This window comes from Galeopterus variegatus, unplaced genomic scaffold, assembly GCF_000696425.1.
Source record: "Galeopterus variegatus unplaced genomic scaffold, G_variegatus-3.0.2 Scaffold8753, whole genome shotgun sequence".
NCBI classification, from domain to species: domain Eukaryota; kingdom Metazoa; phylum Chordata; class Mammalia; order Dermoptera; family Cynocephalidae; genus Galeopterus; species Galeopterus variegatus.
In genome coordinates, this window is record NW_007734864.1 from 3,637 (window position 1) to 15,723 (window position 12,087).

General features: G+C 39.3%; 1 protein-coding gene across 1 annotated transcript in view; it reads left to right on the forward strand.

Moving 5' to 3' along the window:
* Nucleotides 1-1,620: 1,620 nt before the first annotated feature.
* Nucleotides 1,621-12,087, forward strand: part of UHRF1BP1 (UHRF1 binding protein 1) — a gene marked incomplete at its 5' end in the record, with an annotated part of 41,676 nt that continues 31,209 nt past the window's right edge. Inside the window, 7 exons of the mRNA XM_008593135.1 lie at nucleotides 1,621-1,783; nucleotides 1,885-1,923; nucleotides 2,748-2,839; nucleotides 7,943-8,132; nucleotides 8,581-8,721; nucleotides 9,146-9,316; nucleotides 9,994-10,186. Coding sequence (XP_008591357.1) covers nucleotides 1,621-1,783; nucleotides 1,885-1,923; nucleotides 2,748-2,839; nucleotides 7,943-8,132; nucleotides 8,581-8,721; nucleotides 9,146-9,316; nucleotides 9,994-10,186 — 989 coding nt within the window. The remainder of the gene's footprint in view (nucleotides 1,784-1,884; nucleotides 1,924-2,747; nucleotides 2,840-7,942; nucleotides 8,133-8,580; nucleotides 8,722-9,145; nucleotides 9,317-9,993; nucleotides 10,187-12,087) is intronic.

The window sequence follows — 12,087 nt, forward strand, 5'->3', positions numbered from 1 at the left end:
TATTTATGCAGAAGTTTTGAGAGTAAAACCTATTAAAGCAAACCTCTAAGATTGAATGATCATCAGATTATCTGGGATGGAATAGCATTAGCTAAATTAGTGATTGATATGCTTTTTCTGGATCATGCAAGGTATCCTGTTATCTAAACCAGCTGCTTCAGAGTTGTGTTTTATATATATATCTTTGCTTAAAGACAAGTCTGATGTGGCCGAGCAGTAAAATACTTTGATGTAGATTTTGGTAGGAAGCTTAGAAGCCGAGGCCTGATCTGTAATCACCTCCTCAGTGAAAAAAATACTAAAGGAAGCAGAGTATATTTGTGTACCTTTTTATTTCTCCTGTGAGGATTCAATTTCTATGGGAGCTGAAGCAAACTGATTATTGCAACTTACTGACCCTGTTATTAGCAATATAGATATTGAATTACAGTGGGCAGGGTAGTGGGAGAGTTGAATGAATGCTGGATTAAGTCCCATTTCTGTCATTTGCTTAATCCCAGCTTCACCACTGCTAGCTGTGACTCTTGGGCAGGTCATTTAGCTTTCTGGCCATTTGTTTCCTCATTTGCAAACTATAAATTTGGACTAAATGATTATTTAAGATTCTTTCTAGCTCTGAGTCTCTGAGAATCTAAGAATTATCACTTACATTGTATATTTTCACAAGGATGTCTGAGAGCCTTTCTCTGTCTTCTCTTTGGCAGATTGCAGTCCTCTGGCAGAAATGAAACTTGATCAAAGTCTGTTTTTCCAACTTTGTTTCATCTTAGCTTTTACACTCTGTAACAGTAACAGATGGCCAGAAAATGTTTTCCCACATACTTGAAGTGGAATAAATAGCAGGCTGCCATTAGCCTTTTTAGCCACCCTTGGACTCTGAGTGATATCAACCTCAGTTAGGAACACAGCTGAATAAAGTTTGTACTTTTATTTGGACCATCTCTTCATTTTCTATCTTGCTCAATTTTGATTCTTTTCTGTGTGGGGATCCTTTCCTAGGAAGGAGCTTTGGAAGATTAATTTCATGAATATACAGGGCTGGGCTGCTGCAGCTCCTTGGGATCTCACTAGAGACCCCTTGCAGTGAACAAAACTCCCAGTGTCAGTTACTGTTCTCAAATCAGCCCACGTTGCTTTTCATTTAATACTTGTTGGTTATCTTGGGGTTCTTCTCAAATTTGTCAAATGCTCTTTGCTTTCCTCTACTTTGTTCTGCACAGCTGCTTAGCACTCATCGCTTGTGGCTTTTGTGTTTCTTCCCCACCCACTTGTATATGGGCATTTATGAGGATACTTTTTCTCTAGTTTTGTTCTAAATGTTACCCATGGACTTTCTGTGTTGCTACCTAGTTGCTCTGTTTTTATGTGGGGATTCAGAAATATTAAAAGTCCGTGTTGCCACTGCTACAGCCACTTCTCAGCATCCCCATCATAGGTTCAATCATGAGTACAATGATAGGTCTCATGTAACATCTTGCAAGGAGTAGAGACAGTGTGGTCATTAGTCAACATTTGTTCTTTAGCTTTCTCTTTTCTCCAAATTCAGAAGTGTTATTGGCTATAATGCTAATTTTGCATTTTCCCATGGAAATAATAGCTTCTAATCATTACTCTTTTTAGGTTCACTAAGAACCTTTCCCCAGACAAAATCAACTTGAGCACCTTAAAAGGGGAGGGTCAGCTGACCAACCTGGAGCTGGATGAAGAGGTGCTACAGAATGTGCTGGAGCTGCCCACCTGGTTAGCCATCACTCGGGTCTACTGCAACAGGGCCTCCATCCGGGTGAGAATGGGTGTCAGAGTGCTTCTGTGCTCTAAGGCCAGCAGGCCTGCCTTCTTGAGGGGCAACTCCCACAGACCTGAGTCTTTGCTTTCCTCTTTCAGATCCAGTGGACAAAGTTGAAGACACACCCAATTTGCTTGGTAATGGCCTTTCTTGATTGCAAATAATCAAATGGGGATGGCTGGGGTAGGCTTTTAAAGATAGGAGAGAAGACGGGGAGGAGTCTGATAGGCTGACCCTTTTAGGAGTGGTAGGTGCTTTCTTATGGCCCTGTGAGCTTCTCTCTGAGACAGAGTGACTCTTCTGGGCTTATTATGGAACTGCTGTGCAGTATAGGAATTAGCACTGAGATACAAGACCCAGGACTCCTGAGTTGTGTTTTTTTTGTTTTGTTTTAAAAGATGACCGGTAAGGGGATCTTAACCCTTGACTTGGTGTTGTCAGCACCATGCTCTCCCAAGTGAGCCACGGGCTAGCCCGTGTTTTTGTTTTTATAATATTTTTGCTCCCGAAGCTGTGTCTACTCTTAGACTTCCCTATTTTCCTTTGAAATCCTTACAGAGGAAAAATTAGAAATTTAGTATATGTTAACTATTGGGTAATTATCAGCAGAAAACTCTGCAGGAACTGACTCATGCATATCTTTATCCCAAAGACTGGAATCCTTAGGAATAGTTATATCCCTGTAACTTGGATTTGTGTTTTACCTTTCTGCTGTGAGCTCATTCTGTGCTTGTCGTGGGGTTCTACTGCTAATGGAAATGGAAGGGAGGAGATTAAGCCTCTCCATGCATTTTAGTTTGTTTGTTCATTCATTCAGCAAACATCTATTGTCTGCCCCACGGTTGATATAGCACTCAACTAGGCACTGAAACACAGAGACGAATAAGACATAGTCTGTACTGTCCTTTGTGCTGTGTAGGCTTTTGTGCAGATGCTTAGCTCTCCATGGCTTTTATTTTAGTGTCTGGATAAGGTAGAGGTGGAGATGAAGACATGTGAAGAGCCTCGGCCCCCCAATGGACAGTCTCCCATTGCCCTCGCTTCAGGACAGAGGTTAGTTGCTTTGAGCCCTGTTATTTCTGACATATCAACTGCTCCAGATCACCTTATAGTTAAAAAAATAAAAATTTATTATGGAAATTTTCGAACATACATTAAAGTAGAGAGAATAATGTAATGTACTCTAGATCTAACTTTAACAGCTATCAACATTTTGCCATTTTTTTCATCTTTCTCCTGCCACTTTTTATGTGTATGTGTGTGCGTGCTGTGGTACTTGAAAGCAAACCTCATATGCCACATGATTCCACCTGTAAATACTTCTGTAATATGGGTCTGTAACAGACAAGGACTGGGAGAAAAACTAAAACTACTATCACATTCAATAGGATTAACAAGAATTCCTTAATATCATCTAATACCTATTTCATAATTTTCTTGAGTTGCCTCTAATTTTCTTTTTAAATTAAAATAAATTCTTTTTTAGTACAGTGTGAATCTAAAGAAGTCCACATATCACATTACATTTTGGGTGATATTCCTTTTAACACTCTTTAATTATGCCTCTCCCTCCCACCCACCCCAGACACACAATATACCATATATTCTTTGTAGAAACTAGATAATTTTTTCTAAAGAATTTCCCTCATTTTGTATTTTGGCTGATTGAACCCTCAAGGTATCAATAAAAATGTTTCTCATTTAATCTGGTAGTTAGATTTAAAGGCTTGACCTGATTCAATTTTGGGGGGTTTTCTTGGTAAGAATACTTCCAAGGGTAGGGGACTCTCTCAGGCATCTTTTATTTTATTTATTTATTTATTTTATTTATTTATTTTTTTTTTAAAAGATGACCGGTAAGGGGATCTTAACCCTTGACTTGGTGTTGTCATCACCACGCTCAACCAGTGAGCAAACCGGCCATCCCTATATGGGATCCGAACCCGTGGCCTTGGTGTTATCAGCACCGTACTCTCCTGAGTGAGCCACAGGCTGGCCTCAGGCCTCTTTTATAAAAGCACTAATCCCACTTATGAGGGCTTCCCCCTCATGACCTAATCACCTCCTAAAGGCTCCATCTCCTAAAACCATCACATTGGGCATTAGGTTTGAACATATGATGAATTTTGGGGGAAGATAAACACTCAGACCGTAGCACTGAGTAATATTCCATTGTATGGCTATACCACAATTTGTTGTTTTCTTGTGGGTTTTTTTGTGGCTGGCCAGTACAGGAATCTGAACCTCTACTTTGGTGTTATATCCACAGTTTGTTTATCCATTCACTTGTTGATGGTCATTTTATTTCCGTTTTTTGGTTATTGTGAATAATGCTGCTGCAAACTTCACATACAAGTTTTTGTGTGATCCTGTACTTTTATTTCTTGGGTAAATATCTAGAAATGGAATGATTGGGTGGTAGGGACGGATTTAACTTTTTAAGAAACTCAAACTTTTCCAAAATGGTTTACCATTTTATATTTTTTGCATGCTTTTACATTTTACATTTTTTATATACTACATTTATAATTACTTTTTAAATATGTTTGTTTTATGCCATATCTTTACAGTCATTCTTCTTTTTGATGTTGAGATGTCCTCAACTTTGGCCAGTTAGAACCTTTCCAAGTGAGCTCCAGTGTCTTTTGGATAGTACCCCAGTAATCTTCCTGCTTTTAGACAGAACAAGATGTTCCATGCTTCTCTTATACATCTTGACCTCAGACCTGGAATAAGACATTTCTCCGAGGACCCTTGCTTCCCCTTAGGGAGACACTATTATCTGGGTAAAATGATGTTCATTTAGTTGTCATTGCTTTAAGGCCTGTTCATTGTCCAGTGCTAGGAAAAAGGTATTTTTAAGAAAGAGAAAAATAAATTGTGACAACATTCTAATATTTCTCAATTCAAATGAAAGAGGGGTTTGAGTTAACTTTTTGGATTTAATATTTGTATTATTTATTTATTTATTTATTTATTAAAAGATGACTGGTAAGGGGATCTTAACCCTTGACTTGGTGTTGTCAGCACCACGCTCTCCCAAGTGAGCCACGGGCTGGCCCTATTATATTTGTATTTTTTAAATTCATACACTGAATCTTGGTTTCTAACAACAATAACGTAATAAATGATTCACTTTTTCCATAGTTTGAAAAAAATGACAAAACCAATATTGTAACTGTCAATAAGACTGCTGAATGTAGTAGATGCGTGTGTGTTTTAACCTTACGATATATCCCATTAGGGGTGTATGGCCAAAGTACTGTTTTATTTGTTTTATTTTATATTTATTATTGATTTATTTTTTTGGCAGCTGGCTGGTATGGGGATCCAAACCCTTGACCTTGAAAATACTATGTTTTAAAGTCACTTGAAATCATTCTTTATATGGTTCAGTACCATATATAAAGGTACTGTAGAAAGGTTCATTTGTTTCAGTTTGCTTTTAAGTTTTAAAATGATTTTAGGGGGCTGTCCATTTAGCTTAGTTGGTTAGAGCCTTGTAACATCAAGGTCAAGTGTTTGGATTCCCATACCTACTGGCCAGCTGCCAAAAAATTATATTAAAAAAGTGTTTTAAAATTTATTTATTATTTATTTATTTATTTATTTATTTTAAAAGATGACCGGTAAGGGGATCTCAACCCTTGGCTTGGTGTTGTCAGCACCACGCTCAGCTAGTGAGCAAACCGGCCATCCCTATATAGGATCCGAACCCGTGGCCTTGGTGTTATCAGCACCGCACTCTACCGAGTGAGCCACGGGCCGGCCTTGAAATGTGCAATTCACTGGTTTTTACGATATTCACTGGGAGGTACAACCATCACCACAATCAATTTTAGGATATTTTCATCACCCAAAGTAAAATTCCATGCCTATTAGCAGTCACTCCTCATTCTTCCCTGCCTTAGCCCTAGGCAGTCACTAATCTACATTCTATGTCTATTCTGAACATTTCATATAAATGGAATCATATACTATGTGGTCTTTTCCTTCTTCCACCTAACATGTTTTCAAGGTTCAGCCATGTGGTAGCATGTAATAGTACTTTATTTGTTTTTATGGTGGGATAATATTATTTTGTATGGATATTCCACATCTTATTTATCCACTCATTAGTTGATGGACATTTGGGTTGTTTCCCCTTTTTTTGCTAGCATGTTTGGCATAGAGTCCTAGAAGTAGGACTGCTGGGTTAAAGGGCAAATGTATGTACAATTGTGATAAATATTGCTAAATTTTCCTCCTTTGCCATTTTATGATTTTTGCATTCCTACTGGTGGTGTGTGAGAGTTCTTGTTTTCCCAGAGCCTTGCCAAAAAAGAATATTGTCAAACTTTAGGATTTTTGCATAATCTGATAGATGACACATGATATTTTAGTGTAAGGTTTTTTGTAAGTTATATTGGAGTATAACACATTGAAGTGTACAAATCATAAGCTCACTCGTTGTTTACAGAGTTATGTCAAGAAACAAACTACTTCCAGAATCCCAGAAGCCTCCTGTGCCCTTTTTAGTCATACCCACCCCCAAAGATAATTTTATCCTGGTTTCAAATGTCATTGATTAGTTTGTTTTTTGTAAGTTACATAAATATAATCATGTAGAATATAGTCACTTCAGTCTAGCCACTGCATTTTTTTCACAACATTATTTTTGTGAGAGTCATCAATGTTGTGACATGTTTGTAGTTCATTCATCTCTCTTTTCTTTATGGTTAGCACTTTTTTGTGTCTTGTTTAAAGAATTTTTTTCTATTGTAAGGCATGAAGATATTCTTCTGTTCTCTTCTAGAAGCTAGAGAGAGATTTATTGTTTGACTGTTCACATTTAGATCTCCAATCCATTTTGAAACTGATTTTTTTTTGTTGTTTGATATAAGGTAGGGGTCAATATTATTTTTTCTTTTTATGGATATCCTTAAACTGACCATGCATTGTTTATTGACAAGACCTTTTCCTCATTGAACTGTCACCTTTGTCATAAATCGTGATTCTCAGTGTAGTTTTGATTTATGATTAGGGTTGAGCATCATTTTATGTTTAATATCTATTTGCATTTATTTTTCTGTGAACTGCTCATACTTTCTCCTATTTTTATTGGGCTCTTAGTCTTTTTCTTTTCAGTTTTTGAAGTTCTTTATACATTATGGATATGAGTCCTTTGTGATATAAATTACAAATATAAATATTTTTTTCAGTTTGAATTTCCAGACCTCCTTTTTAATGAAAAGTGATTTCACTTACATGTCAAGAATGTCTGGGTTTTCCACATCCGGGGGGACATTAAGATGTCCTTCATTCCTCTCCCTTTGCCATTTCTAGCTTCTCACTATGGTAGTATAGCTGAGCTCTTCAGGAAGTATTTGGCAAGGTAGAGGTGGGACTGTTCTTGAGTAGATTTCACAGTATTAAACTTCTTACACATCTGGAGTTACTACTTTTATCTTTCCACTACCTTTGCAGAGTATGCTCTGTTTTTGGAGATTTTGTTATTATTTTTTTCTTGGTGGCTGGCCGGTACAAGAAATTGAACCCTGGACCTTGGTGTTATCAGCACCGTGCTATAACCGGCTGAGCTAACCAGCTAGCCCTGTGTTTGAAGATTTTATAGAAACCTAGTGTCTACTTTCTGTAGTTATACTACCCCTTTCAGACAGTATCTAAATATTTATTCAGGTAGTCTGTACGGCTATAAAAAGATTCGTCAATTTATTCTTTCTAATAGGAGGCAGATTGTTTCTAAGTCAACTCCTCTTTCATTCCATTTTTTTAAAAATTGCTTTTAAAAAGAATACTGGGCCTGCCTGTGGCTCACTTGGGAGGGTGTCGTGCTGATAACACCAAGGCCACGGGTTCGGATTCCATATAGGGAAGGCTGGTTAGCTCAATGGGTGAGCATGGTGCTGACAACACCAAGTCAAGGGTTAAGATCCTCTTACCGGTCATCTTTTAAAAAAAAAAAAAAAGGAATACTGCATCATTATAAAAAAATTTTAGAAATTTAAAAAATGTAAGAAAGAAACAGGAAAAGAAAAATAAAAATAGTCACTCCCAGTTCTAGCACCCAGTAGCTTAGTCTGACGTCTTCCTGTGTAAGTACTGTGCATAAAGTTTCACATGATTCTGGTCACTGGTCTACCTCATTTGTTGTAGTGAGTATGGCTTTGCTGAGAAGGTGGTGGAGGGGATGTTCATCATCGTCAATTCCATCACCATCAAGATTCACTCCAAGGCCTTCCACGCTTCTTTCGAACTATGGCAGCTCCAGGGCTATAGTGTCAATCCCAACTGGCAGCAGAGTGACCTTCGCCTTACCCGAATCACTGACCCCCGCCGAGGAGAGGTGACAGCCCTAAGGGAGAGAATGGGGGAATTCAAAGTAGGACAAATTCTTAAAGGATAGTATTCCTGCTTTGGGGGTTTCCTCCAATGTTCCCCATTCCTGGGAACCCCAGAATCCTTTCTGTCTAGTGTTACTGCTTCCTCAATTATTGATCTCTGATTTACTGCTTTCCAGTTGTTAGGACCCCAACTGAGAATGGTGGGAATCTCTGCTTATTCCTGCTTTGGGGGTTTCCTCCAATGTTTCCCATTCCTGGGAACCCCAGAATCCTTTCTGTCTAGTGTTACTGCTTCCTCAATTATGGATCTCTGATTTACTGCTTTCCAGTTGTTAGGACCCCAACTGAGAATGGTGGGAATCTCTGCTTTGCCAGCTTTTCTTCCCTGGATTTTCTGCCTCTTGTTTAATTTCATCTAGAATTAAGGGATTTTACTGTCTCTCCTTCTAGGTTTTAACATTTAAGGAAATAACTTGGCAAACACTTCGAATTGAGGCAGATGCTACAGACAATGGTGATCGGGACCCAGTCACCACTCCATTAAGGCTTATTACCAACCAAGGCAGGATCCAAATAGTCCTCAAGAGAAGAGTGAGTGTGTTTTCTCATGAAAACTTCCATCTTTTATTCTCCTAGACAGCCTGGGAGTTTCTGTTCCTCATTGTTTGGAATTTTAGTAGCCCCTGAAATGACAGTTGAAGGGGGAGAGCCTGCAATTCAGTATTGTACAATATGCACCAGGGCGAGACTGCTTCTACCTCCTCGTTTTCTTAATTTTGGAGACCACAATTTTTACTTATGTAAGGGGACACCTGGTAGTTGACTATTGCTACTTTTTGTTAATCAAGCAAGCCTTAGTAGTTTAATAAGAAATTGGCTCTCCAAAGTGCTTGATACTTTGCTTTTACATACTGGAGATTGAAAAGCCACTTCTGAAACTGATTGGGCAATAGTCACTTTGAGGAGTTGGAATGATACAAGGTGATAAACCTTATGTTCTCTGTGGCCCCCTCAGACCAAAGATTGCAATGTGATAGCCTCCAAGCTGATGTTCCTGTTGGATGATTTGCTCTGGGTGCTAACTGACTCACAGCTTAAGGCTATGATGAAGTATGCAGAGTCGCTGAGTGAGGCCATGGAGAAGTCAGCCCAGCAAAGAAAGAGCCTGGCCCCTGAACCTATACAGGTTAGAGACAAAACTGACACCCTTGATGGGGCTGGGGAGATGATAGGCCAGACTTAATTTCATACCAATGTAGGTGGAATCTAGACTTTATGTGGCTTATTTGGGGGATTTGTCATTTACTTTTGGATGTTCCTAGGCTTTGCCTGCACCTCTGATTTTTCATTTATTCTGTTCATTGGGTACCTCTAATGTGTTAGATATACAGTGCTAGCCACTGGAGAGGAAAAGTGGAATAAGCCTCTTGTTCCTGTTCTTGGGGCTCTCACTGTCTTGAAAGATGGACCATAAACAAATTATTACAATATGGTGTGATAAATGCTGTAATAGAAGCAAACAGTATGCCATGAGCACAAAGAAGAAGCACCTAACTAAACAGGTTAAAAGACAGCACTTAGAGAAGACTTCATACAGGAGGTGTTTTAACATCAGTCACCTAAGTCTTCGGAGGGCAATTCAAACCTCAGAACAGTACTCTGACAGTTACTAGACATTATAATTAGGCATTTTGGAGTTTGGGTTATTTAGTTGGGACAGACCTAAGTGAGTTACCAGGCAAACAGTTATTAATGGGCATCTTGCTAAACTGTGGTTTTATTCAGGCTGGACTAAAGCTTAAAGAAAGCCTCTGAAGGAGCTTGTCAGGGTCTGGACTTGTTTTTTTATTCTGTCACATGTAGGTCACTCCACCTGCTCCGAGTGCCCAGCAGTCCTGGGCCCAGGCATTTGGTGGCAGCCAGGGCAACAGCAGCAGTAGCAGCAGCCGCCTCAGCCAGTACTTTGAGAAATTTGATGTGAAAGAGTCCTCCTATCATCTGCTCATCTCCCGTCTGGACCTGCACATTTGTGATGATAGCCAGTCTCAAGAGTCAGGTACCCTGTGAGGCCTGGGCTGGGTGGTACACATCACTGTCTAACTCTGAGCATAGCCTGGGGATGAAGGCTCTTTTCCAGAGACACTGTGGAGTACTTTGGTTGGCATCCATTAATCACAGGCATTCCTTGGGCCTCAGCCCTCCTCCTCAGCTCTCTATGTTAGTGTGAGGCAGTACTCTTTAGATTTTAGGGTGCAGCAGAACCGTATGTCATAGTTAATAAAATACAGATATTTGGCCTCTCCCCAGACCCCACTAAATCAGAATCTTCAGGACTTGAGTCCAAGCAGCGTAAACTTTTTTTTTTTTTTTCCCTCCCTTCAAGTCCCTTGGGCAATGCTGATACTTGTCAGAGATTGAGAATCAGTGGTGTAAAATTTTAGGAAAGTAAATTCAACTATAGAAAATCTCAGAATTTTTGGATTTTTGAGTCAATTTAAATGTTTATTGTGTGTAAATATGCTCTTCCCAAGCAGGGAAGTTATGCTGTGTTCCTGTCATACTTAGAGCAATTTATTTTACATACACATACATATTTATTCAGACTGAAAAAAGTAGTTGACTTTTTTTTTCCTTATGAGCCGTGTGAGTTAACCTTTCACTTAACTTCTTTGAGCTTCTTCATTTGTGAAACTGAGTTATTCATTCACCTCGAAGGTTGTCATCAGGCTCAAATGAGATAATAAACAGAATTTGGAGGACCTTAATTATAGGCAGATATTAGGTATTATTATTACTGTGCTGCTTGTTCCTTCAATACTGTCCCTATGTTCCCTTTACACTCCCCCTTTGCCACTAGCTCTTGGTTTTTGATGCTCAAATATGGTAGATTTTTCTCTCGCTGCCCCATCTTCTCTGAAGGCTATGTTTGCCTCTTAACGAGACTCAGACTTAGTTTCCTTGGGGGATTAGCTATTCTTTTCTTTTCTTCCCAGGACACCAGCAGAACTGCCTCTCTTGCTTGGTTATTCCTTGGTCTTGCAGTGATCTCAATCTCCCTCTACTCTCATTCTGAGAAGGAATAAAGGAGCAATAATAGCATAAAGACTGCTTTTGCCACCGCAGGAAATAATTTGCTACTCACTCACTTTGGTAGTTCGTTACTAAAATGATTACTATTTTGTTTGGTTATTTCTTCAAAGAGTTACCTAAAGGCTTGAAGTGTTTTTTTGTTTGTTTTTGTTTTGTTTTGTTTTGAATCCTTTCAGAAGTCTTAATTAAAAGTACATTATTGAGGGCCGGCCTGGTGGTGCACTCAGTAGAGTGCGGCGCTTGGGATTGCGGCGGCGCTCCCGCCGAGGGTTTGGATCCCATATAGAGACCGGTCCACTCACTGGTTGAGCGCGGTGCGGGCGCGACACCGAGGGTTGCAATCCCGTTACCGGTCATGAAAAAAAGACAAAAAGGGGAAAAAAAAAAAAGTACATTATTGAGAGTTTCATCCTACTGTTTGTTGAGGGAAGGATAGCACTGTCCTCTTCAAGTGCCGGGGTCTTGTAATCTGCACTAAGTTGTGAGTCACTATAGTCTTATCAATTATCTGTTAAACTAGATTATCCTACTTGGTAGAATTTAAGGAAGTTTAAAGATGGATGAGATGTTTGTGGATACTGGGGTAATTTCCAGCCTGCCATACCCAGGTGTGGTGTATTACTCTGTGAAGGGGTGAAAAACAATGGGAATTCTTATAACTTTGACTCCTCCCTTTGGATTTGGGGAGAAAGGAGAATGGGAACAAGGTGGTACAGAGGGCTTTAAGATTCTTAGAAGTTGTTCTGTCCAATACAGTAGCCACTAGTCACATGTGACTATTGGGCACTTGAAATGTGGCTGATCCAAATTGAGATGTTCTGCAAGTATAAAATATACATCGGATTTCAAAGATATCATACCAAAAAA